Source organism: Hyperolius riggenbachi, chromosome 3 (assembly GCF_040937935.1).
Source record: "Hyperolius riggenbachi isolate aHypRig1 chromosome 3, aHypRig1.pri, whole genome shotgun sequence".
Lineage (NCBI taxonomy): Eukaryota > Metazoa > Chordata > Amphibia > Anura > Hyperoliidae > Hyperolius > Hyperolius riggenbachi.
The window spans coordinates 217,520,444-217,543,251 of NC_090648.1; the positions used below are offsets into that span (position 1 = coordinate 217,520,444).

Below are 22,808 nucleotides of genomic sequence, written 5' to 3' on the forward strand. Positions count from 1 at the left end.
TGAAACAGAGCAGAGCTAATGACCCTTTGAACGTCCCTGCAGTAAAATCTTATCTGATCTTATTTGGTTTCTTTGATGTGTAAGTGTTCAGGCAATAGCATTTCTCTCTGACTAAATTAGTCAGAGAACTCAGAGAAGCACTTTTGCAAAGATAACAAGTGAAGTTTCTTAACTCTTCCTGTACTGGAAACAATGTGAGACTCATATCTGTGCTACTGATATTATATTTCTTAGCTGTACTACAAATACAAATCGTTATATCATACGTTTACTTTCACTTCAGATTCCCTTTAAAGCCAGGTTACCATTATAGCAAAGAAAATGGCATTTTCAGGAGGCCAGCAATATTTTCAGGAGGCCAGCAATATCATGGGATTTGTGGCTGTTGCAGGAAAAGCATGTCTGGAAAAATGATAGCTGGTGTGTTCATAGGTCTCTCATGTTCATAGGTCTCTCCTCTGCACTGCATTGTAGCAAATCCACTCCAGGATTTAGTGTTCTCCCTGAGGCAGGTGCTCAAGTGAGATAGAAAGGCTGATTCTGGCAGTCCTGTTCTGGGAGCCACATGTCTGTGGTGGACTGATTAACCACTTGCCGACCGCACGCTTATACCGTGCGTCGGCAAAGTGGCAGCTGCAGGACCAGCGACGCAGTACTGCGTCGCCAGCTGCAGGCTGATTAATCAGGAAGCAGCCGCTCGTGCGAGCGGCTGCTTCCTGTCAAATCACGGCGGGGGGCTCCGTGAATAGCCTGCGGGCCGCCGATGGCGGCTCGCAAGCTAAATGTAAACACAAGCGGAAATAATCCGCTTTGTTTACATTTGTACGGCGCTGCTGCGCAGCAGCGCCGTAAGGCAGATCGGCGATCCCCGGCCAATCAGCGGCCGGGGATCGCCGCCATGTGACAGAAGACAGCCTGTCACTGGCTGCACAGGACGGATAGCGTCCTGTGCAGCCCAGATCTCCCGGGGGAGCAGGTAGGAGAGGGAGGGGGGAGAATGTCGCCGCGGGGGGGGGCTTTGAGGTGCCCCCCCCCGCAAAATGCCTGCAAGTAGGAGCGATCAGACCCCCCCTGCACATCATCCCCATAGGGGGGAAAAAAGGGGGGCGATCTGATCGCTCTGTGTGGCCGCGGATCTGTGCTGGGGGCTGCAGAGCCCACCCAGCACAGATCCAAACAAACAGCGCTGGTCCTTAAGGGGGGGTAAAGGGTGGGTCCTCAAGTGGTTAAATTGTTTTTGGATATTAGGCTGGTAAATCACTGCTCTTCATGTCTGTTTGTTTTGGGATAGACATTAGATTTGCATCCAGTAAAGAGGATTTTCAGCTTTATGTTATTGTTAGTCGCTCATCTAATGGCAAGGTTTTTGTTTATGTCTTGCTTCTTTTTTTCCTGTATATAGTGTAAATAGCATGTACAGTACAAATACAGTTGAGGTGTTGGTGAACTTCAAACACTGTCTCTAGACTTGCTTTGCACCGTGCCTGTCCCAGAAGGCAAAAGTGCCCATTACCTGTCTTCTGGGATGACAGGGTATACATTACAGAAATGTTTGTGCTTGCTTGCTAATTCCTTTCAAATGCATGTATTTGATTGTTTATTACTATTTTAAGCAGTTCTTTCAGCCTGTAGTGTAATATTTAAGACTGTATCCATAGGTCATTCTGTCAAAGGCATTTTTGAGTGATGGCTCCCTTGACCTTGTGGTAGTAGCTGGTTAACCATGCCATACACAGACCAGGAGTAGTGAATGGCTAACAAAGGCAGCCTAGTGGTATCGAAAGCTTAATTCTGCAAGCCCCGAGGTACTGAAGGGCATCATCATAAAACAGAACTAGGAATGTTCTGGATACTCTCGAAGCTTACCTCCATGGCATATTATGACCCAGGACCAGAACAAGAGCTAAGCATCCAAAGCTACAGGGCCTGGTGAGTGTGGGGGTGGGGGGAGGGGGCGTTGTCTTCCCCAGTGCACATAGAATACTCGCTTTCACTGGAAATAGGCAGTTTGGAACTAACACATGCCCAGTTCAAAATCGCTTGTTCATTGGTGGGTGAAGATCCAGGAGGCTGTGGGTGAAGAGATCCTGAAAGGTTTTAGCTCAGATGTTATTACTGATTCCACACCATATCCTAAAAAAGACCACAATATTTCAGCTGTCTTCTTCCACCACACTGAGGTGCAAGCTATGAAGATGCACCATCTCTTTCTGCAAGATGGCTTCTGCGGTAACAGTAAAAAAGGGCGCAGGAGGCTAGTGGACAAATCGGGCGCCGCCATTTACTCCTATAATAATTATCGTTTAATGGGCGCCGAACAGGAAAAAAGGGCGCCCGAGAATAATAACGTTTTCCAACGGCGCCCGAAGATTTTTCATGTTTTATAACTGCTTGTGATGATTTACGTTTCTTATTTCAATAAAACATTATTTTAAATGTTATCCCTTACTGTTTGTAAAACATTATTATTCACAAAACAAAGCGATCAGTACGTAATGTAAATTGTAATATATTTTATCCCTTACTGTTTTTAAAACATTATTCTACACACAATACAGTGAGCACTAAGGAGGGTCTTAGGTTTAGGCACCAACAGGGTGGTCTTAGGTTTAGGCACCAACAGGGGGTCTTAGGTTTAGGCACCAACAGGGGGGTCTTAGGTTTAGGCACCAACAGGGGGTCTTAGGTTTAGGCACCAACAGGGGGGTCTTAGGTTTAGGCACCAACAGGGGGGTCTTAGGTTTAGGCACCAACAGGGGGGTCTTAGGTTTAGGCACTAACAGGGGGGTCTAGGGGTTAGGGGTAGGTACAGGGAGGGTTACTTAGGCACCAACAGGGGGGGGGGGTCTTAGGTTTAGGCATCAACAGGGGGGTCTAGGGGTTAGGGGTAGGTACAGGGAGGGTTACTTAGTAATTTTTTTTTTAAACGTTATTATACGTTTCACTATTTAAACGGAAGATTAACGTTTTTACAATTGCCGATTTAATGCACATTATTTAATGATTTATAACTTTATAAAACATTAATTTTAAACGAAATACAGTACAATACATTTTTAAACGTTATCCATGCTTATCGTTTAAAACCCCGCGCCCTTTTTTCCCAGCGCCCCTTTTTAACGTACGCGGCTTCTGCATCTCACCCCTCCCAGTAGTAGTAATTAAGGGAAGAAAAGAGAGGGGTCTTTAATTGGCATAGCCTCCTAGAGGGCACAATGTGAATGACCAGGGAAGAGCACAAGGAAACTCAGTCACTCATATTTACTATAGAATTTGGGAGAGGCTCAGATTGCAGAAGGGAAGAAGTGAAACCACATGTGGCCTTACTAGAGAGGTGTGCATTATTTCTCCCAGTTGTGTTTTTTTCTCTCTTTTTTAGCCTAAGAGAAAGTCTTTTACTTAAACGTGTTAAAAATAACTTACAATGAAACATTGATTAATAATGTAAACCACTTGCATTATTTATTTTACCTTTTTAAGATACAGAAATCTCAATCCAAGCATGTGCAGCATAAGCTATTACACTGTGATTATACTGACAGGTGAATAAAAAAATGGCGAACGGTACAAATCCCTGCTTGAATAATGTGTTTTGAAGCTATCTCTATTGGTTCTACAGGGTTAAACTGATCCTCTAAAGTTGTTACAATATCTCTGTTGATCTCCTGATTCCATCTGCAAGCACTGAGCAAAGTATATGGCTTCTCCTGACTGGTGTAATGTAAACATTACAGGAGATAACATTGCATTTTATAAGTCCAGCAATATCAGTAATAAAAAGTATATTGTATTATTGTTCAGTGTCCTGTTTTGAATCATTTGTATAATGATAATGTAATTATGCATGAGGAATTTATCCATGCCATGATATATTAAAACACTTAAATAAGTAAAAAACATTGAAATGAACTTCTATTTGTTGACCTCATTCAGAAAACATTCTTCACTTCCCAGCAGCCACCTTTGTTTAAAAAAATAACCATATATTTATGGATGATTCTCAGTTTAGCCTAGAGTTTAGTCAGAGATTCATTAACTACTTAAAGTGGATCCGAGATGAAAAACTAACGATTACAAGTAACTTGTCTATATATCTTATCTAAAGTTTAGATAGTTTACACAGCAAATCTAGCTGCAAACAGCTTCAATAGAATATGATTATTTCTTCCTGTGATACAATGACAGCAGCCATGTTGTTTGTAAACATTACAAACAGGCAAGCTTATCTGCATCTTCTGTGAAAAAAAACCTTATCCCCCTCCTCCTCCCTCTTCCTCTCTCCTCACCTCTGCCTCTGAAATCTCTGGCTAGTAATACCTTCCCCTCCTCCTAAGCTCCCATGAGCCCTTGCTACTGCCAAGGCTCTCTGAAAACCTGTGGGCGTGGCTTGTTTAGTTTATAGGGAATTAGAGTACTAAAACAAAAACAAAAAAAGTATTTGGCTTGAGGAATGCCCTATAAACAATAGGAAAGGAACACAATTATGCAATAAGTAAAAGTTCATCTCGGATCCACTTTAAGGACCGTCGTAGTTAAAATCTATGCCCTGTTTTGATGCTGATCTGGCTGCCAGGGCTTAGATTTCAATTACCGCTGCTGCGCGCATCCGCTGTTTTCATTGCTCCCGCCGGTCTCGCTGCTGAATCCCCGCCATCTCCCACCACAGCTCACTCGCTCTCCCTGTCTTTATGACGGCAGAGCCCTGTGAGTGGGTCAGGAGCCAATTTCATTGGCTCCTGGCCCTGTCTTTCAATGTAAGCAACTCTCATTGGCTTACATTAAAAGACAGGGTCAGGAGCCAATGAAAGCGGCTCCTGGCCGGCTCACAGGAACTCTGCCGTCGTAGAGACGGCAGAGTGGGTTGCCCAGGTTCCCGACGTGCGGCGGTGATGTCGGTTGCGGCGGGTATGTGCGGCTATTCGTCAGTGTTTCGCCGTTTCTTGTACCAGCGGTCTCTGGTCCTTAAGAGGGCAGAGACCACTGGTACTTAAGTGGTTAAGAAGGTGTTAATTGTTCAAGTGGCATGACTAATGGGGTAAAAGCTTTAAAAAAGGGTTAATAGCTGTTATTGGCAGTGGCATATTTATAGGAATGCAGAGGTTGTGACTGCACCAGGGACACCTGGACCAAAGTGCCCCACTTGTGGCCCTATTTCAACCAGCCGGTCCAGCCCTATTTTAACCACTGTATTTGTTTTTCATTGGTGCTACACTGGTAATAATAATGCTTTTGAATAGCGGTTTCGTTAACAGAAAGTTCTCCTGCTCTTTTTAAACCTTTCTGACACTGTGGCTATCCTTGGCAGGTTTTGCTGCACCAAATCAATTGTTATGTATAGAATGCCCAAAGTAAAACTTACACTGGGGTCCATAGTGCCTTAGCTATGCCACTGTAGAACATGTAGATGCCATTAAAACAATAAGCTGGTGGGGAGGATATATGCTGCCACAAATGAGCCTCTACTATGCCCTGGTGTGTTTTAGTGGAGATCAGGGCAGGGCCGGGCCGAGGCATAGGCTGGAGAGGCTCCAGCCTCAGGGCGCAGTGTAGGAGGGGGCGCAGAATTCATTCAGCTGTCATTCCTAATTGTGTTTGAAGCAGAAAGAAATAAGAAAAGGGGATACATGGCATTGACTGCAAGCCAGATAACTAGATATTAAGGTGTTGGGGAGGTTGTGGGCCCATGGGGGCCTCTTAGTCTAATAGCAATCAGTGTGTGACGACTGGGGTGGGAGGGATGGAGGGGCGCACTTTGGTGTCTCAGCCTTGGGTGCTGGAGGACCTTGTCCCGGCTCTGCTGACTTGGTGACCCAGCCAGCCCTGTTCTGTTCATGCTGTGTCTTTTCCCGTTCAATGTTATGCCTCCATGCCATATTCTTCCTGTGCTAGCAACACAGCCCTCCAAGTCCCTTAGTATATCATAGTGATATCATCACTATCAGGTGACTTCAGAGTAAACCTCCAAAACATAAAACAGGTTGTGTATATAAAAATGCATGCATTTTTTATGCCAAGATAGAGCATGCAACAAATTTTTGAACACACACACACACACACACACACACACACACACACATTACGTAAAACCGAACTGGTTGTGTGACTACAATTGAGAAACATACTAGTTTCATAAACTGTGACCCTAACAATGACAGGATTTGTGTACCTGTACATCAATCTAGAAACAAAAGTTATCTCACTTGAACAGTAACAGAGAGAAAAAGTTTAGTAAAGGCACAATCACTGCAGTCAAATCCTGGCTATATCATGAAAACAAACTGGATAAATGGTGTGGATGGTCAGGAATAATAGCTAAATAATTAATGTGATTATTGGAAGTTCCAAAGAAATGTATGAATGACTAACAGGAGTTAGTTACAGTGGGTTGCAAAAGTATTCGGCCCCCTTGAAGTTTTCCACATTTTGTCACATTACTGCCACAAACATGAATCAATTTTATTGGAATTCCACATGAAAGACCAACACAAAGTGGTGTACACATGAGAAGTGGAACGAAAATCATACATGATTCCAAACATTTTTTACAAATAAATAACTGCAAAGTGGTGTGTGCATAATTATTCGGCCCCGTTTGATCTGAGTGCAGTCAGTTGCCTTTAGACATTGCCTGATGAGTGCTAATGACTAAATAGAATGTATCTGTGTGTAATCTAATGTCAGTACAAATACAGCTGCTCTGTGATGGCCTCAGTGGTTGTCTAATAGAATATTGGGAGCAACAACACTGTGAAGTCCAAAGAACACACAAGACCGGTCAGGGATCAAGTTATTGAGAAATTTAAAGCAGGCTTAGGCTACAAAAAGATTTCCAAAGCCTTGAACATCCCACGGAGCACTGTTCAAGCGATCATTCAGAAATGGAAGGAGTATGGCACAACTGTAAACCTACCAAGACAAGGCCATCCACCTAAACTCACAAGCTGAACAAGGAGAGCGCTGATCAGAAATGCAGTCAAGAGGCCCATGGTGACTCTGGATGAGCTGCAGAGATCTACAGCTCAGGTGGGAGACTCTGTCCATAGGACAACTATTAGCCATGCACTGTACAAAGTTGGCCTTTATGGAAGAGTGGCAAGAAGAAAGGCATTGTTAACAGAAAGCATAAGAAGTCCCGTTTGCAGTTTGCTACAAGCCATGTGGTGGACACAGCAACCATGTAGTAAAGGGTGCTCTGGTCAGATGAGACCAAAATGAAATTGTTTGGCCAAAATGCAAAACGCTATGTGTGGCGTAAAACTAACACTGCACATCACTCTGAACACACCATCCCCACTGTCAAATATGGTGGTGGCAGCATCATGCTTGGGGGGTGCATCTCTTCAGCAGGGACAGGGAAGCTGGTCAGAGTTGATGGGAAGATGGATCGAGCCAAATACAGGGCAAACTTGGAAGAAAACCTGTTGGAGACTGCAAAAGACTTGAGACCGGGGCGGAGGTTCACCTTCCAGCAGGACAATGACCCTAAACATAAAGCCAGGTCAACAATGGAATGGTTTAAAACAAAACATATCCATGTGTTAGAATGGCCCAGTCAAAGTCCAGATCTAAATCCAATCGAGAATCTGTGGCAAGATCTGAAAACTGCTGTTCACAAACGCTGTCCATCTAATCTGACTGAGCTGGAGCTGTTTTGCAAAGAAGAATGGGCAAGGATTTCAGTCTCTAGATGTGCAAAGCTGGTAGAGACATACCCTAAAAGAATGTGGCAGCTGTAATTGCAGCAAAAGGTGGTTCTACAAAGTATTGACTCAGGGGCTGAATAATTACGCACACCCCACTTTGCAGTTATTGATTTGTAAAACATGTTTGGAATCATGTATGAGTTACATTCCACTTCTCACGTGTACACCACTTTGTATTGGTCTTTCACGTGGAATTCCAATAAAATCGATGCATGTTTGTGGCAGTAATGTGACAAAATGTGGAAAACTTCAAGGGGGCTGAATACTTTTGCAACCCACTGTATATTTTTATGTTTAGTGTTAATAGTATTGTATGCCTTGTTTAACTGTTTAATTATACCTCAGCCTTTTTTCTACATATGTATTGCTTAAAGGATGATGTAGGACCCAAAGCTGCTAGGCCTGTGCCTCGTTCTTCAGTGCATTCCCCACCACGTAAGATACCTGATGACGTTCCTTTAGTGCTTCCTTCATCTCCTAAAACACCCGCCACCACTCAGAAGACTCATGTGAGTATGCACTTTTCAATTATAACTAGCAGCAAGGGCCTATTATAAGCAGTGAAGGTTGCAAACTGTACCCTATGTTTAGATGATTGCTGTTTAAACTGATGGGTTTAAGCGACCCATTTCTTCTAAGCCTACAGGGCATGAAGCAGAACAAAAAATGAAATTTGATCTCATAGCTAGAAAAATTTATATTATTCATAATTCTGTATCAAATAACCTATTCTGCAAAAAAAATAGAACAACGATGACATTAGAATAGCATTTTTGTCCCATAGTACTCAAAGTGTTTAATCATGTCTCACACCAGTCATTGGTGGCAGGGTGGATTGTGCTACAGAGGTAAAATGTACATGCCCAAAAATGCAAGTCTAAACAGGTGACCTTTCAATCTGGATTTCACCTCTAAGGATGGCACTGTTTTGAGTGTGAAAGGGAGTTCTGAAAGGAAGGGGCAGTATGGTAAAGGGTCTGGCTCCGAAGGCTGTAATGTGGGGTGACTAAACTACTAGATCCTCATGATCATGATCTGAGGTTGGAGGTAAGGGGTGCGCTTGCAACAAATCCTTCAGGTATTCAACAGGACTGATAATGTACAGGGATTTTAGCTGGTAATTCTTAAAGACGTTTTTTAATTTTATGGGTTATGATTAGAGTGGGCATGACATCAGTATTATTACGCAATGGAATGGTTGGCTTGTTAAAAACCGGGCGGCAGCGTTCTGTACTAACTGCAAATGGTGCATTGTTTCGAAGGACTGTATAGCAATTATTGCAATAGTCTAGTCATGATCTAATGAAGACATAAACTAGGGTTGGAAGACCTTTTGGGTATGTGAAGAGTAAAAGTAGGAATATAGCAGCAGGAAATTCATTTCTGAAGTTTAACCACTTCCCGACCGCCTAACGCACAGAGGCGGCCGGGAAGTGGACGCCGCAAGGACCGCCGCATGGACAAATGGCGGCGGTCCTTGTAGGGGCATGGGCGGAGCGATCGCGTCATCCGTGACGCGATCCTCCGCCTGGCGCCGCTCACCCGCCGCAACATCCCGCCGGCCATACGGAAGCGCCGGCGGGATGTTAACCCGACGATCGCCGCATACAAAGTGTATAATACACTTTGTAATGTTTACAAAGTCTATTATACAGGCTGCCTCCTGCCCTGGTGGTCCCAGTGTCCGAGGGACCACCAGGGCAGGCTGCAGCCACCCTAGTCTGCACCAAGCACACTGATTTCCCCCCCCCCTGCCCCAGATCGCCCACAGCACCCATCAGACCCCCCCCTGCCCACGCCCCAGACCCCTGTTTGCACCCAATCACCCCCCTAATCACCCATCAATCACTCCCTGTCACTATCTGTCAACGCAATTTTTTTTTATCCCCCCCCCCCCCTGCCCCCTGTTCCCTCCTGATCACCCCCCACCCCTCAGATTCTCCCCAGACCCCCCTCAGACCCCCCCCCCCCCCATGTACTGTATGCATCTATCCCCCCTGATCACCTGTCAATCACCTGTCAATCACCCGTCAATCACCCGCCAATCACCCCCTGTCACTGCCACCCATCAATCAGCCCCTAACCTGCCCCTTGCGGGCAATCTGATCACCCCCCCACACCAATAGATCGCCCGCAGATCCGACATCAGATCACCTCCCAAATCCATTGTTTACATCTATTCTCTCCTCTAAACACCCACTAATTACCCATCAATCACCCATCAATCACCCCCTATCACCACCTGTCACTTTTACCTATCAGATCAGACCCTAATCTGCCCCTTGCGGGCACCCAATCACCCGCCCACACGCTCAGATTGCCCTCTGACCCCCCCCCTTATCAATTCACCAGTGCATTAATTACATCTGTTCTTCCCTGTAATAACCCACTGATCACCTGTCAATCACCTGCCAATCACCTATCACCCATCAATCACCCCCTGTCACCCCCTGTCACTGCCACCCATCAATCAGCCCCTAACCTGCCCCTTGCGGGCAATCTGATCACCCACCCACACCGTTAGATCGCCCGCAAACCCGCCGTCAGATTACCTCCCAAATGTATTGTTTACATCTGTTATCTTCTCTAAACACCCACTAATTACCCATCAATCACCCATCAATCACCCCCTATCACCACCTGTCACTGTTACCTATCAGATCAGACCCTAATCTGCCCCTTGCAGGCACCCAATCACCCGCCCACACGCTCAGATTGTCCTCAGACCCCCCCCCCCCCCCCCTTATCAATTCGCCAGTGCATTCATTACATCTGTCCTTCCCTGTAATAACCCACTGATCACCTGTCAATCACCTGCCAATCACCTATCACCCATCAATCACCCCCTGTCACTGCCACCCAACAATCAGCCCCTAACCTGCCCCTTGCGGGCAATCTGATCACCCACCCACACCAATAGATCGCCCGCAGATCCGACATCAGATCACCACCCAAGCTCAGCGTTTACATCTATTCTCTCCTCTAAACACCCACTAATTACCCATCAATCACCCATCAATCACCCCCTATCACCACCTGTCACTGTTACCCATCAGATCAGACCCTAATCTGCCCCTTGCGGGCACCCAATCACCCGCCTACACGCACAGATTGCCCTCAGACCCCCCCCCTTATCAATTCGCCAGGGCATTATTTACATCTGTCCTTCCCTGTAATAACCCACTGATCACCTGTCAATCACCTGTCAATCACCCATCAATCACCCCCTGTCACTGCCACCCATCAATCACCCCCTGTCACTGCCACCCATCAATCAGCCCCTAACCTGCCCCTTGCGGGCAAACTGATCACCCACCCACACCAATAGATCGCCCGCAGATCCGACATCAGATCACCACCCAAGCGCAGTGTTTCCATCTATTCTCTCCTCTAAACACCCACTAATTACCCATCAATCACCCATCAATCACCCCCTATCACCACCTGTCACTGTTACCCATCAGATCAGACCCTAATCTGCCCCTTGCGGGCACCCAATCACCCGCCTACACGCTCAGATTGCCCTCAGACCCCCCCTTATCAATTCGCCAGTGCAATATTTACATCCGTTCTCCCCTGTAATAACCCACTGATTACCTGTCAATCACCTATCAATCACCCATCAATCACCCTGTCACTGCCACCCATCAATCACCCCCTGTCACTGCCACCCATCAATCACCCGCTGTCACTGCCACCCATCAATCAGCCCCTAACCTGCCCCTTGCGGGCAATCTGATCACCCACCCACACCAATAGATCGCCCGCAGATCCGACGTCCGATCACCTCCCAAGTGCAGTGTTTACATCTGTTCTCTACCTTAAACACCCACTAATTACCCATCAATCACCCCCTGTCACTGCTACCTATCAGATTAGACCCCTATCTGCCCCTAGGGCACTCAATCACCCGCCCACACCCTCAGAATGCCCTCAGACCCCAGCCCTGATCACCTCGCCAGTGCATTGCTTGCATCTATTCCCCCCTCTAATCACACCTTGAGACACCCATCAATCACCTCCTGTCACCCCCTAGCACACCTACCCATCAGATCAGGCCCTAATTTGCCCCGTGTGGGCTCCTGATCACTCGGCCAAACCCTCAGACCCCCTTCCGATCACCTCCCCAGTGCATTGATTGCATCTATTTTCCCCTCTAACCACCCCCTGAGACACCCATCAATCACCTCCTGTCACCCCCCTAGCACTCCTATCCATCAGATCAGGCCCAATACAACCTGTCATCTAAAAGGCCACCCTGCTTATGACCGGTTCCACAAAATTCGCCCCCTCATAGACCACCTGTCATCAAAATTTGCAGATGCTTATACCCCTGAACAGTCATTTTGAGACATTTGGTTTCCAGACTACTCACGGTTTTGGGCCCGTAAAATGCCAGGGCGGTATAGGAACCCCACAAGTGACCCCATTTTAGAAAAAAAGACACCCCAAGGTATTCTGTTAGGTGTATGACGAGTTCATAGAAGATTTTATTTTTTGTCAAAAGTTAGCGGGAATTGATTTTTATTGGTTTTTTTTCACAAAGTGTCATTTTTCACTAACTTGTGACAAAAAATAAAATCTTCTATGAACTCGCCATACACCTAACGGAATACCTTGGGGTGTCTTCTTTCTAAAATGGGGTCACTTGTGGGGTTCCTATACTGCCCTGGCATTTTAGGGGCCCTAAACCGCGAGGAGTAGTCTAGAAAACAAATGCCTCAAAATGACCTGTGAATAGGACGTTGGGCCCCTTAGCGCACCTAGGCTGCAAAAAAGTGTCACACATGTGGTACCGCCGTACTCAGGAAAAGTAGTATAATGTGTTTTGGGGTGTATTTTTACACATACCCATGCTGGGTGGGAGACATTTCTATGTAAATGGACAATTGTGTGTAAAAAAATCAAACAATTGTCATTTACAGAGATATTTCTCCCACTTAGCATGGGTATGTGTAAAAATACACCCCAAAACGCATTATACTACTTCTCCTGAGTACGGCGGTACCACATGTGTGGCACTTTTTTACACCCTAAGTACGCTAAGGGGCCCAAAGTCCAATGAGTACCTTTAGGATTTCACAGGTCATTTTGCGACATTTGGTTTCAAGACTACTCCTCACGGTTTAGGGCCCCTAAAATGCCAGGGCAGTATAGGAACCCCACTAATGACCCCATTCTAGAAAGAAGACACCCAAAGGTATTCCGTACGGAGTATGGTGAGTTCATAGAAGATTTTATTTTTTGTCACAAGTTAGCGGAAAATGACACTTTGTGAAAAAAACAATTAAAATCAATTTCCGCTAACTTGTGACAAAAAAATAAAAACTTCTATGAACTCACCATACTCCTAACGGAATACCTTGGGGTGTCTTCTTTCTAAAATGGGGTCATTAGTGGGGTTCCTATACTGCCCTGGCATTTTAGGGGCCCTAAACCGTGAGGAGTAGTCTTGAAACAAAAATGACCTGTGAAATCCTAAAGGTACTCATTGGACTTTGGGCCCCTTAGTGCAGTTAGGGTGCAAAAAAGTGCCACACATGTGGTATCGCCGTACTCGGGAGAAGTAGTATAATGTGTTTTGGGGTGTATTTTTACACATATCCATGCTGGGTGGGAGAAATACCTCTGTAAATGACAATCTTTTGATTTTTTTACACACAATTGTCCATTTACAGAGGTATTTCTCCCACCCAGCATGGGTATGTGTAAAAATACACCCCAAAACACATTGTACTACTTCTCCCGAGTACGGCGATACCACATGTGTGGCACTTTTTTGCACCCTAACTGCGCTAAAGGGTCCAAAGTCCAATGAGTACCTTTAGGATTTCACAGGTCATTTTGAGAAATTTCGTTTCAAGACTACTCCTCACGGTTTAGGGCCCCTAAAATGCCAGGGCAGTATAGGAACCCCACAAATGACCCCATTTTAGAAAGAAGACACCCCAAGGTATTCCGTTAGTAGTATAGCGAGTTCATAGAAGATTTTATTTTTTGTCACAAGTTAGCGGAAATTGAAAGTGTCATTTTCCGCTAACTTGTGACAAAAAATAAAATCTTCTATGAACTCACCATACTCCTAACGGAATACCTTGGGGTGTCTTCTTTCTAAAATGGGGTCATTTGTGGGGTTCCTATACTGCCCTGGCATTTTAGGGGCCCTAAACCGTGAGGAGTAGTCTTGAAACGAAATTTCTCAAAATGACCTGTGAAATCCTAAAGGTACTCATTGGACTTTGGGCCCTTTAGTGCAGTTAGGGTGCAAAAAAGTGCCACACATGTGGTATCGCCGTACTCAGGAGAAGTAGTATAATGTGTTTTGGGGTGTATTTTTACACATACCCATTCTGAGTGGGAGAAAGATCTCTGTAAATGGACAATTGTGTGTAAAAAAAATTAAAAAATTGTCATTTACAGAGATATTTCTTCCACCCAGCATGGGTATGTGTAAAAATACACCCCAAACCACATTATACTACTTCTCCTGAGTATGGCAATACCACATGTGTGGCACTTTTTTGCAGCCTAACTGCGCTAAGGGGTCCAAAGTTCAATGAGCACCTTTAGGCTTTACAGGGGTGCTTACAATTTAGCACCCCCCAAAATGTCAGGACAGTAAACACACCCCACAAATGACCCATTTTGGAAAGTAGACCCTTCAAGGTATTCAGAGAGGGGCATGGTGAGTCCGTGGCAGATTTCATTTTTTTTTGTCGCAAGTTAAAAGAAATGGAAACTTTTTTTTTTTTTTGGTCACAAAGTGTCATTTTCCGCTTACTTGTGACAAAAAATAATATCTTCTATGAACTCATTATGCCTCTCAGTGAATACTTTGGGATGTCTTCTTTCCAAAATGGGGTCATTTGGGGGGTATTTATACTATCCTGGAATTCTAGCCCCTCATGAAACATGACAGGTGGTCAGAAAAGTCAGAGATGCTTGAAAATGGGAAAATTCACTTTTTGCACCATAGTTTGTAAACGCTATAACTTTTACCCAAACCAATAAATATACACTGAATGGGTTTTTTTTTATCCAAAACATGTTTGTCCACATTTTTCGCGCTGCATGTATACAGAAATTTTACTTTATTTGAAAACTGTCAGCACAGAAAGTTAAAAAAATCATTTTTTTGCCAAAATTCATGTCTTTTTTGATGAATATAATAAAAAGTAAAAATCGCAGGAGCAATCAAGTAGCACCAAAAGAAAGCTTTATTAGTGACAAGAAAAGGAGCCAAAATTCATTTAGGTGGTAGGTTGTATGAGCGAGCAATAAACCGTGAAAGCTGCAGTGGTCTGAATGGAAAAAAAGTGGCCGGTCCTTAAGGGGTAGAAAGCCCTAGGTCCTTAAGTGGTTAAGGGCCCGTTTCCACTTGTGCAGTGAGAATTGCATGCGGATGCGAATTTCGCATGTTGGTGCATGCGAATTTTCATGCAAATTTGCATGTGAATTCGCGTGGATGACGATGTATGCAAATTTAACCATGGCAGTGCTGTTGTGATTTTCCATTGTTTCTATGCAAATTTGCATAAAAATTCGCATGCCCAAACCACATGCGAATTTCCTATTAAATACATTGTATGTGATTCGCATAGCGTTATGCGGTATGCCAATTCTGATAGCTCTGCCATGCGATTTTTTTCTGCACAGAAAAACGCAAAGGAATCCTGACAAGTGGAAACAGTCCCATTCACTTGTATTGCTATGCAAATTTGCATGCGAAAAACGCATGCAATTCGCGATAGTGGAAATGGGCCCTAATTCCCCTTCAGTTAATACACCCAGACAATGTACAAGGTCAGAGCTACTTAGGTCTGAGCTCCCTACGCTCTGTGGTGCTGATTGACAGTGAAACTATTTTGATGGCAAATGCTGACTTCTGATGACAATAACCTTAGTTTTGTCAGCATTTAATTTCCGTCAGTTGTCATTCATCCATTCCTGTAGCTGAACAAATGTTTATTTTTGGACCGAGGGCATAACCAGAACACAGTCCACTGGGCAGTGGGCAGGACATAGGCCATTTGGCCACGAACAGATCAGACTATAGTTTACTACAGAGTTTGTGGTATGTATATAGAGTGGGATATAGTACTGTAGTAGCTAAGCCTGTTTTTAAAATTGAGTCTCAAGCAGCCAATCCTCGTCGGTGCCGAATAACCGAGACTCTACCTTAATAAGATGGACCTTCTGTATTCATCTCACTTCTGCAATTCAAAGCAGTGCGAGCTGGATCTTGAGATGAGAGAGAATGTACAGTACATTTGTGTATGTGGTAGAAATAATGTCATTGCTACAAGGAGTGTACTGTAATTAGGTATGAGGCTGCATTTGCCAGCAAATGAGTAGGTAAAAGTGCAAACTGGTGAAGCTGTGAGATTACAGTAAGGCACAGTATGTTCAATAAATTGGCCTTTGCAACAGTGCTAATAATCTAAGAGGAGAGATATAAGCTTAGATGTAAATACAGATAGCTAGAAAGTCTGAAACAGATCAAGAGGGAAAGGTCACTTAGATAAACAGTTTCAAGAGTAACACCAGCTTGGATTTGAATTTTATACCATTAATGCAAAATCTTAAAAATTAAATGAAATGCCATGTCTGTAATCTTCTGAATTGTTTTAAGAAACTTAGATACTGCTGCCGGTCTTCTCTATCTCTAACACTGCTCACTTTACTTCCTGATTAGCGGAAGTAGAGTGAGCGACGTTGGAGACATAGAAGAGCGTTGGCATGCGGAGCGCAATCATTGCATGGAACCCGGAAGAGGTGAGTCCTGTGTTGACAGCCCATGCCTGCTGCTCTAATTTCTAGAGTGGGGAGCGCTGAAGCGGGGCCTGAGGTGAGGGAGAAGCAGTGTGTTCTCGCTGCTCTCTCTTCTGAGCTATAATCCTGGGGACACCTATACCTGTCTACCTATATTGGGGGTACCTATATCTGGCTACCTATATTGGTGGCACCTATTACCAGGCTACCTATACTGGGAACACCTATACCAGGCTACCTATACTGGGGGCACCTACAGTGATGTGAAAAACTATTTGCCCCCTTCCTGATTTCTTATTCGTTTGCATGTTTGTCACACTTAAATGTTTCTGCTCATCAAAAACCGTTAACTATAAGTCAAAGATAACATAATTAAACACAAAATGCAGTTTTAAATGATGGTTTTTATTATTTAGTGAGAAAAAAAACTCAAAACCTACATGGCCCTGTGTGAAAAAGAAATTGCCCCCTGAACCTAATAACTGGTTGGGCCACCCTTAGCAGCAATAACTGCAATCAAGCATTTGCGAAAACTTGCAACGAGTCTTTTACAGCGCTCTGGAGGAATTTTGGCCCACTCATCTTTGCAGAATTGTTGTAATTCAGCTTTATTTGAGGGTTTTCTAGCATGAACCGCCTTTTTGAGGTCATGCCATAACATCTAAATTCTATTCAGGTCAGGACTTTGACTAGACCACTCCAAAGTCTTCATTTTGTTTTTCTTCAGCCATTCGGAGGTGGATTTGCTGGTGTGTTTTGGGTCATTGTCCTGCTGCAGCACCCAAGATCGCTTCAGCTTGAGTTGACAAACAGATGGCCGGACATTCTCCTTCAGGATGTTTTGGTAGACAGTAGAATTCATGGTTCCATCTATCACAGCAAGCCTTCCAGGTCCTGAAGCAGCAAAAAAAAAACAGACCATCACACTACCACCACCATATTTTACTGTTGGTGTGATGTTCTTTTGCTGAAATGCTGTGTTACTTCTACGCCAGATGTAACGGGACACGCACCTTCCAAAAAGTTCAACTTTTGTCTCGTTGGTCCACAAGGTATTTTCCCAAAAGTCTTGGCAATCATTGAGATGTTTTTTAGCAAAATTGAGACGAGCCTTAATGTTATTTTTGCTTAAAAGTGGTTTGCGCCTTGGATATCTGCCATGTAGGCCGTTTTTGCCCAGTCTCTTTCTTATGGTGGAGTCGTGAACACTGACCTTAATTGAGGCAAGTGAGGCCTGCAGTTCTTTAGATGTTGTCCTGGGGTCTTTTGTGGCCTCTCGGATGAGTTTTCTCTGCGCTCTTGGGGTAATTTTGGTCGACGGGCCACTCCTGGGAAGGTTCATCACTGTTCCATGTTTTTGCCACTTGTGGATAATGGCTCTCACTGTGGTTCGCTGGAGTCCCAAAGCTTTAGAAATGGCTTTATAACCTTTACCAGACTGATAGATCTCAATTACTTTTGTTCTCATTTGTTACTGAATTTCTTTGGATCTTGGCATGATGTCTAGCTTTTGAGGTGCTTTTGGTCTACTTCTCTGTGTCAGATAGCTCCTATTTAAGTGATTTCTTGATTGAAACAGGTGTTTGCAGTAATCAGGCCTGGGGGTGACTACAGAAATTGAACTCAGGTGTGATAAACCACAGTTAAGTTATTTTTTAACAAGGGGGGGCAATCAATTTTTCACACAGGGCCGTGTAGATTTGGAGTTTTTTTTCTCACTAAATAATAAAAACCATCATTTAAAACTGCATTTTGTGTTCAATTATGTTATCTTTGACTAATAGTTAACGGTTTTTGATGAGCAGAAACATTTAAGTGTGACAAACATGCAAAAGAATAAGAAATCAAGAAGGGGCAAATAGTTTTTCACATCACTTGTATATCAGACTACCTATATTGGGGACACCTATACCTTGCTATCTATACTGGGGGCACCTATACCAGGCTACATTTACTGGGGACACCTATACCAGGCTACCTATACTGGGGTCACCTATACCTGGCTACCTATACTGGGGTCACCTGTACCTGGCTACCTATACTGGGGGCACCTATACCTGGCTATCTATACTGTAAATATTTTGTTTTTGTTTTGTTTTTCAATATCCTGCCTGGCTTTCCTTTCCATTTATTTTGTTTGTTTTTTTTGGGGGGGGGATCCATCCAAAGTTTTGCAGGGGGCCCGGTGATTTCTAGTTATACCCCTGACTCCCACTACTATGTCACATTTCTACAGGGTTGATAGAGACCATCTATCAGCCCTCACTCCAGGAATATTAACATGTTTCCCTTGCAAAGAGCCCAAATAATTCTGTGTGGACAGTTGAGAGGTATCACCAAACATTTCCCTAATTTCAGTGCACTTTTTCAGCACTTCAAATAAACTTCCTGTTGCATTGTATACTGAAAGCTGTACAAACAAATGAAACCCATCGGCTGCCAATCAACTAGCTGAGTGCTGTATAAATTTAATCGGCTGTAATCTAATTGGTCAGCTGTTAGTGACTTTTATTTGCTAACATGGCTTCCACTTCTCTGGTAAATGTTAATTTGTTAGTTATGATGTTAGGAGAAATTTCCGTTCATCCTTATTATAAATTACTGCCAAAAATACTGTATTGTTGGTTTATAAATATGGCATACTTACATATCATATCAACCTTTGCATATTTCTTATAAATAGGACCTAGCTGTAGAGTGAGTTTATTTTTTTAAATTATATTGCTTGATAATATTATGTCTGCCTTAGGTTACAGAGAAACCTCCAGCACGAGGTGATCCCGTATATGGAGCTGACAGAGACGATAAACTCCTACCCTTTCCTGGAACAGAGAAAATAGTTGTCACCCTCCACTCAGCCAACCACATCCCCTCTACCAGTACTGGTTCTATACCATCCCCATATGTCAGCCTGTAAGTATGAAGCCTCCATATATGGGTATGGAGCTCTTATGACATGAATTAAGGAACAGACATCTCACTCTGCCATTATTAAAGAGGTGTTATCAAAGCACGAAAGGTGTGTGGTGAACAGCTCTACAGGTATCAAGGTACCTGTGTCTCTGCCGGTGTCCAGTCTCAGCCGGATTGCTCTAACGGCTTCACAGATAGCCAAACCAGAAAGAAGAGACGACACACAACTGACTGCAAAATGACTTGCTTGTATTCAGCGAACACGAACACTACATGTTACGGATGTGAACCATCCTTCATCAGGTGTAAAACCTGATGAAGGATGGTTCACATCCGTAACATGTAGTGTTCGTGTTCGCTGAATACAAGCTGGTTAAAGAGGTGTTACTTGGATTGCAGGGGATCTGAGCCTCTTGGGTTGTTTTGGGAATGGAAGGCTTATTGTGCACTCAGTATGCTTTATACTGTATATGAACGTGGAATCATCAAATGTCCATGTCTTCATACAGAAAGAAAGGACTCAGGATCCTGATCCTGAAACTATTTACCGGTATTTTCATCATAAAAAGCAACAAATTTTAGACGATTAAAATTTATTCAATTTATATATTTTTAAATATCTTTCAAGCTACCAGCAACCAAGAAAACATTCAATATCATTTTGATAGTACTTTTCACATACGGTACATTCTTGGTACTTTTTCAGTTGCAAAATGCAAAAACTTTATATTTTATAGAGAAGATAAAAATTATCTCCTAGGAAAAAACACAGGAGAAAAAGTAAATTCAATAAAGGTCTATGAGTTTTATGCACCATTCAGTAAGAATGCTGTAACACGCAAATAAATAAGCACATACTACATTTTGCGCACTTAGAAACCCTCGGCTGATGCTTCCGTGCTCCCGGCGGTCTCCAGGATGTGAGTGTGAGGCAATGGTGTCCTGGAGGATGTGGTGGCTGAGGGTTTCTAAGTGTGCCGGTGCTCGCAGCCTGCCGAACTGAACAGGTGCGACGTGTAATGCGCAGCACTGCTTCCGGGTCAAGGATAACGACCCAGGGGAGGGTCGAGGCCTGGTATGGGCTGTTGGAGGCAATTGGACGGGGATGGAGGAGGAGGACGCAGTTTGCGTCCCAAATACCTATGCAGCAAATAAGGTAAAAACTTTTATGCAGCTCTGTCGCCTCACTTATTGTTTAAAGTAATGGGTAAAATTAGACCTGCCAGAGTGAGTCTAACAGCACTGAAAAGCAACGTACTTCTGATGTGCTATGTGGTTATTTGCCTTGCAATACTGTCCCTATGGCTGCAGTTCCTACTGCAGAATGGCACTAACTAGGGTGCACATTGACAAACAACTACTACTCAGCTTGAGCATTGTTATCACTATTGACCTATATAGAACCATCATCTTCCGTTGTGCTACACAGAGTAAGAAGCACGCAAAGACAAAGAGGATTAGTGCTCAATCAATCACAGGGACGTTGTCCTTTATTGAATTTCAATGCTGTAAATACATACAATCTTAATAAGACTTGTATGTATTAATGCCACTTAAATTCCACTTAACTACTGCCACACCTGTACAATGCCAGCTTCTTTTTCTGTGCATTCAGAATATAACAAGTCCAACATTACAATTGCGTGGCTTTTTGTCAGTGTCTTCGCACTCATTCTTATTTATCACCTTTATGTTGTGCCTTCTCCATCCCTGCTAGTCAATTCTCTCCCAAGCTCAGCGGTCGGCTCTCAGGCCTCAAGCCTTAAACACTTTCCTTTCAGCAGCAGCTAATCCCGTCTGAAAATTGTTTGTGTGGTGCTGCTAATGGGATATTGCTGCCCCTCCTTTGCTTCTCAGGGGGTTCTGTTGGCATTAATATTTCATCCACAGCAAGCAAATCACATGGCAAAGACCCCTGTCCAGTTTCTCTCCCCCACTCATTTTGTCAGTCCCAACCTGATGATTGACAGCATGAAAAAAAAACCAGTAAAAATACACAATATATTTCATATAAAAAAGAAGTCCTGGACATATAATGACATAAATGACATTAACAGACTTTAGATAAGCAAAATCACTTCCCTATTTCCCTGACCATGTATGAAAATACTGTTTTATACCAACGATTGTTTGCTATTGCCTAACCATATATGGAATGATTATACAATAATACATTCATGTCTTTTTCTTTCTTTATTACCATTGGAAAGAATCGCTTATTGCTATATTTTGGGAAAATCATATACCGGTAACTAATTTTGATTGCATAGAATATTTATGTATATTTGTATATACTGTACTGTATGTCTGTCTTGTAGAATGAGCAGTGCAGATGAGAACAGAGGAACATCAGCACAAAGTGTTTCCCATGCTGCTCTGAGTCCAACTGAGAGCCCTATATGGGGGGAAACCCTGACCATGACAGTGACAGATGAAGAGGCCGACCAGGAAGGTACCTGCATAGTACATGCCTATCATTGCTCCCACCTTCTGTTATTTATCTTATTCTCAATGACAACCCTTTTCTACTGGAATACATTCTCTTCATCCACCATAAATGTAGATACTATAGGGCAGGTGCAGATGTGTAGTAGTTGATCAAAGTGACCAATCAGAATCCTTAATCAGGACATGTGCTTCATTTTTTCACCAGTCATGCTTCAGTTTTCCTGCACTGGTCTTGATAAACCTACCCCAAATTATATCACACAGACATCCCAAGATCCCCTTGCCTGGCAGTCTTTTCGCTGTTACTTGCCATCAGTTCAGCATATCGGTACATTGCCTATAGTACAAATTGCTGTTCATTCTTGGCATTTATTACATATCAGTCAAACTGGGCAGAAAGAAACACAGAATGCAACATATCAAGAAGCAATTGATTTGAATAGGGAGGATTCCTTAATGTAATTTCATTGAAAAAGGTTAGCACACCTGGTTCACACACCTGTACAACAGGTATAAAGCATAAGTAGCACGTGGGTGCATAAAGTTTGTAAACCGGACTGAACAAATAGCCCTACACATACATAGTAAATACTAAATGACTTGCACACCAGCAACAGGGGTCAATTGCATAAAGGTTTGTATTGAATCAAAAAGTACACAATATTGGCATAAGCCACAAGCAACAACAGCAGCCATTGAATAAGCCCACACTTATACCCTCTGACGAAGGGAAACCCCCGAAACGGCGCTGTCAGGGTATTAACCCCTAAGGGATAACCTTGTTCACTGTAATCTATGTGTTTACTCTTGCATCTGTTTGTATTGTCGTTTGCTATTATACGATTGTGTACATAGATTGTTGATATCTATCACTCTCCTGCTGTCTTACAAGGTTTATTACCCTATGGGGATACAAGATTTGCTCCCATCTCTTGTGTATATTCATGCTGTATATCTCTGCTTGCTTGTGGC

General features: G+C 43.6%; 1 protein-coding gene across 5 annotated transcripts in view; it reads left to right on the forward strand.

The window, feature by feature from the left end:
* Positions 1 to 22,808, forward strand: part of CCDC33 (coiled-coil domain containing 33) — a 153,601-nt gene that overhangs the window by 16,402 nt on the left and 114,391 nt on the right. For 4 of the 5 annotated variants that reach the window (XR_011029964.1, XM_068272576.1, XM_068272575.1 and 1 more), the window contains 3 exons: positions 8,078 to 8,212; positions 19,225 to 19,388; positions 21,707 to 21,840. Coding sequence is in view for 4 of the 5 variants with exons in the window: in XM_068272576.1 (XP_068128677.1) it covers positions 8,078 to 8,212; positions 19,225 to 19,388; positions 21,707 to 21,840 (433 nt within the window). In the remaining variant the exon portion in view is untranslated. Of the gene's footprint in view, positions 1 to 4,947; positions 5,036 to 8,077; positions 8,213 to 19,224; positions 19,389 to 21,706; positions 21,841 to 22,808 lie in introns of those variants that run through there. The other variant, XM_068272577.1, reaches the window with a different exon arrangement.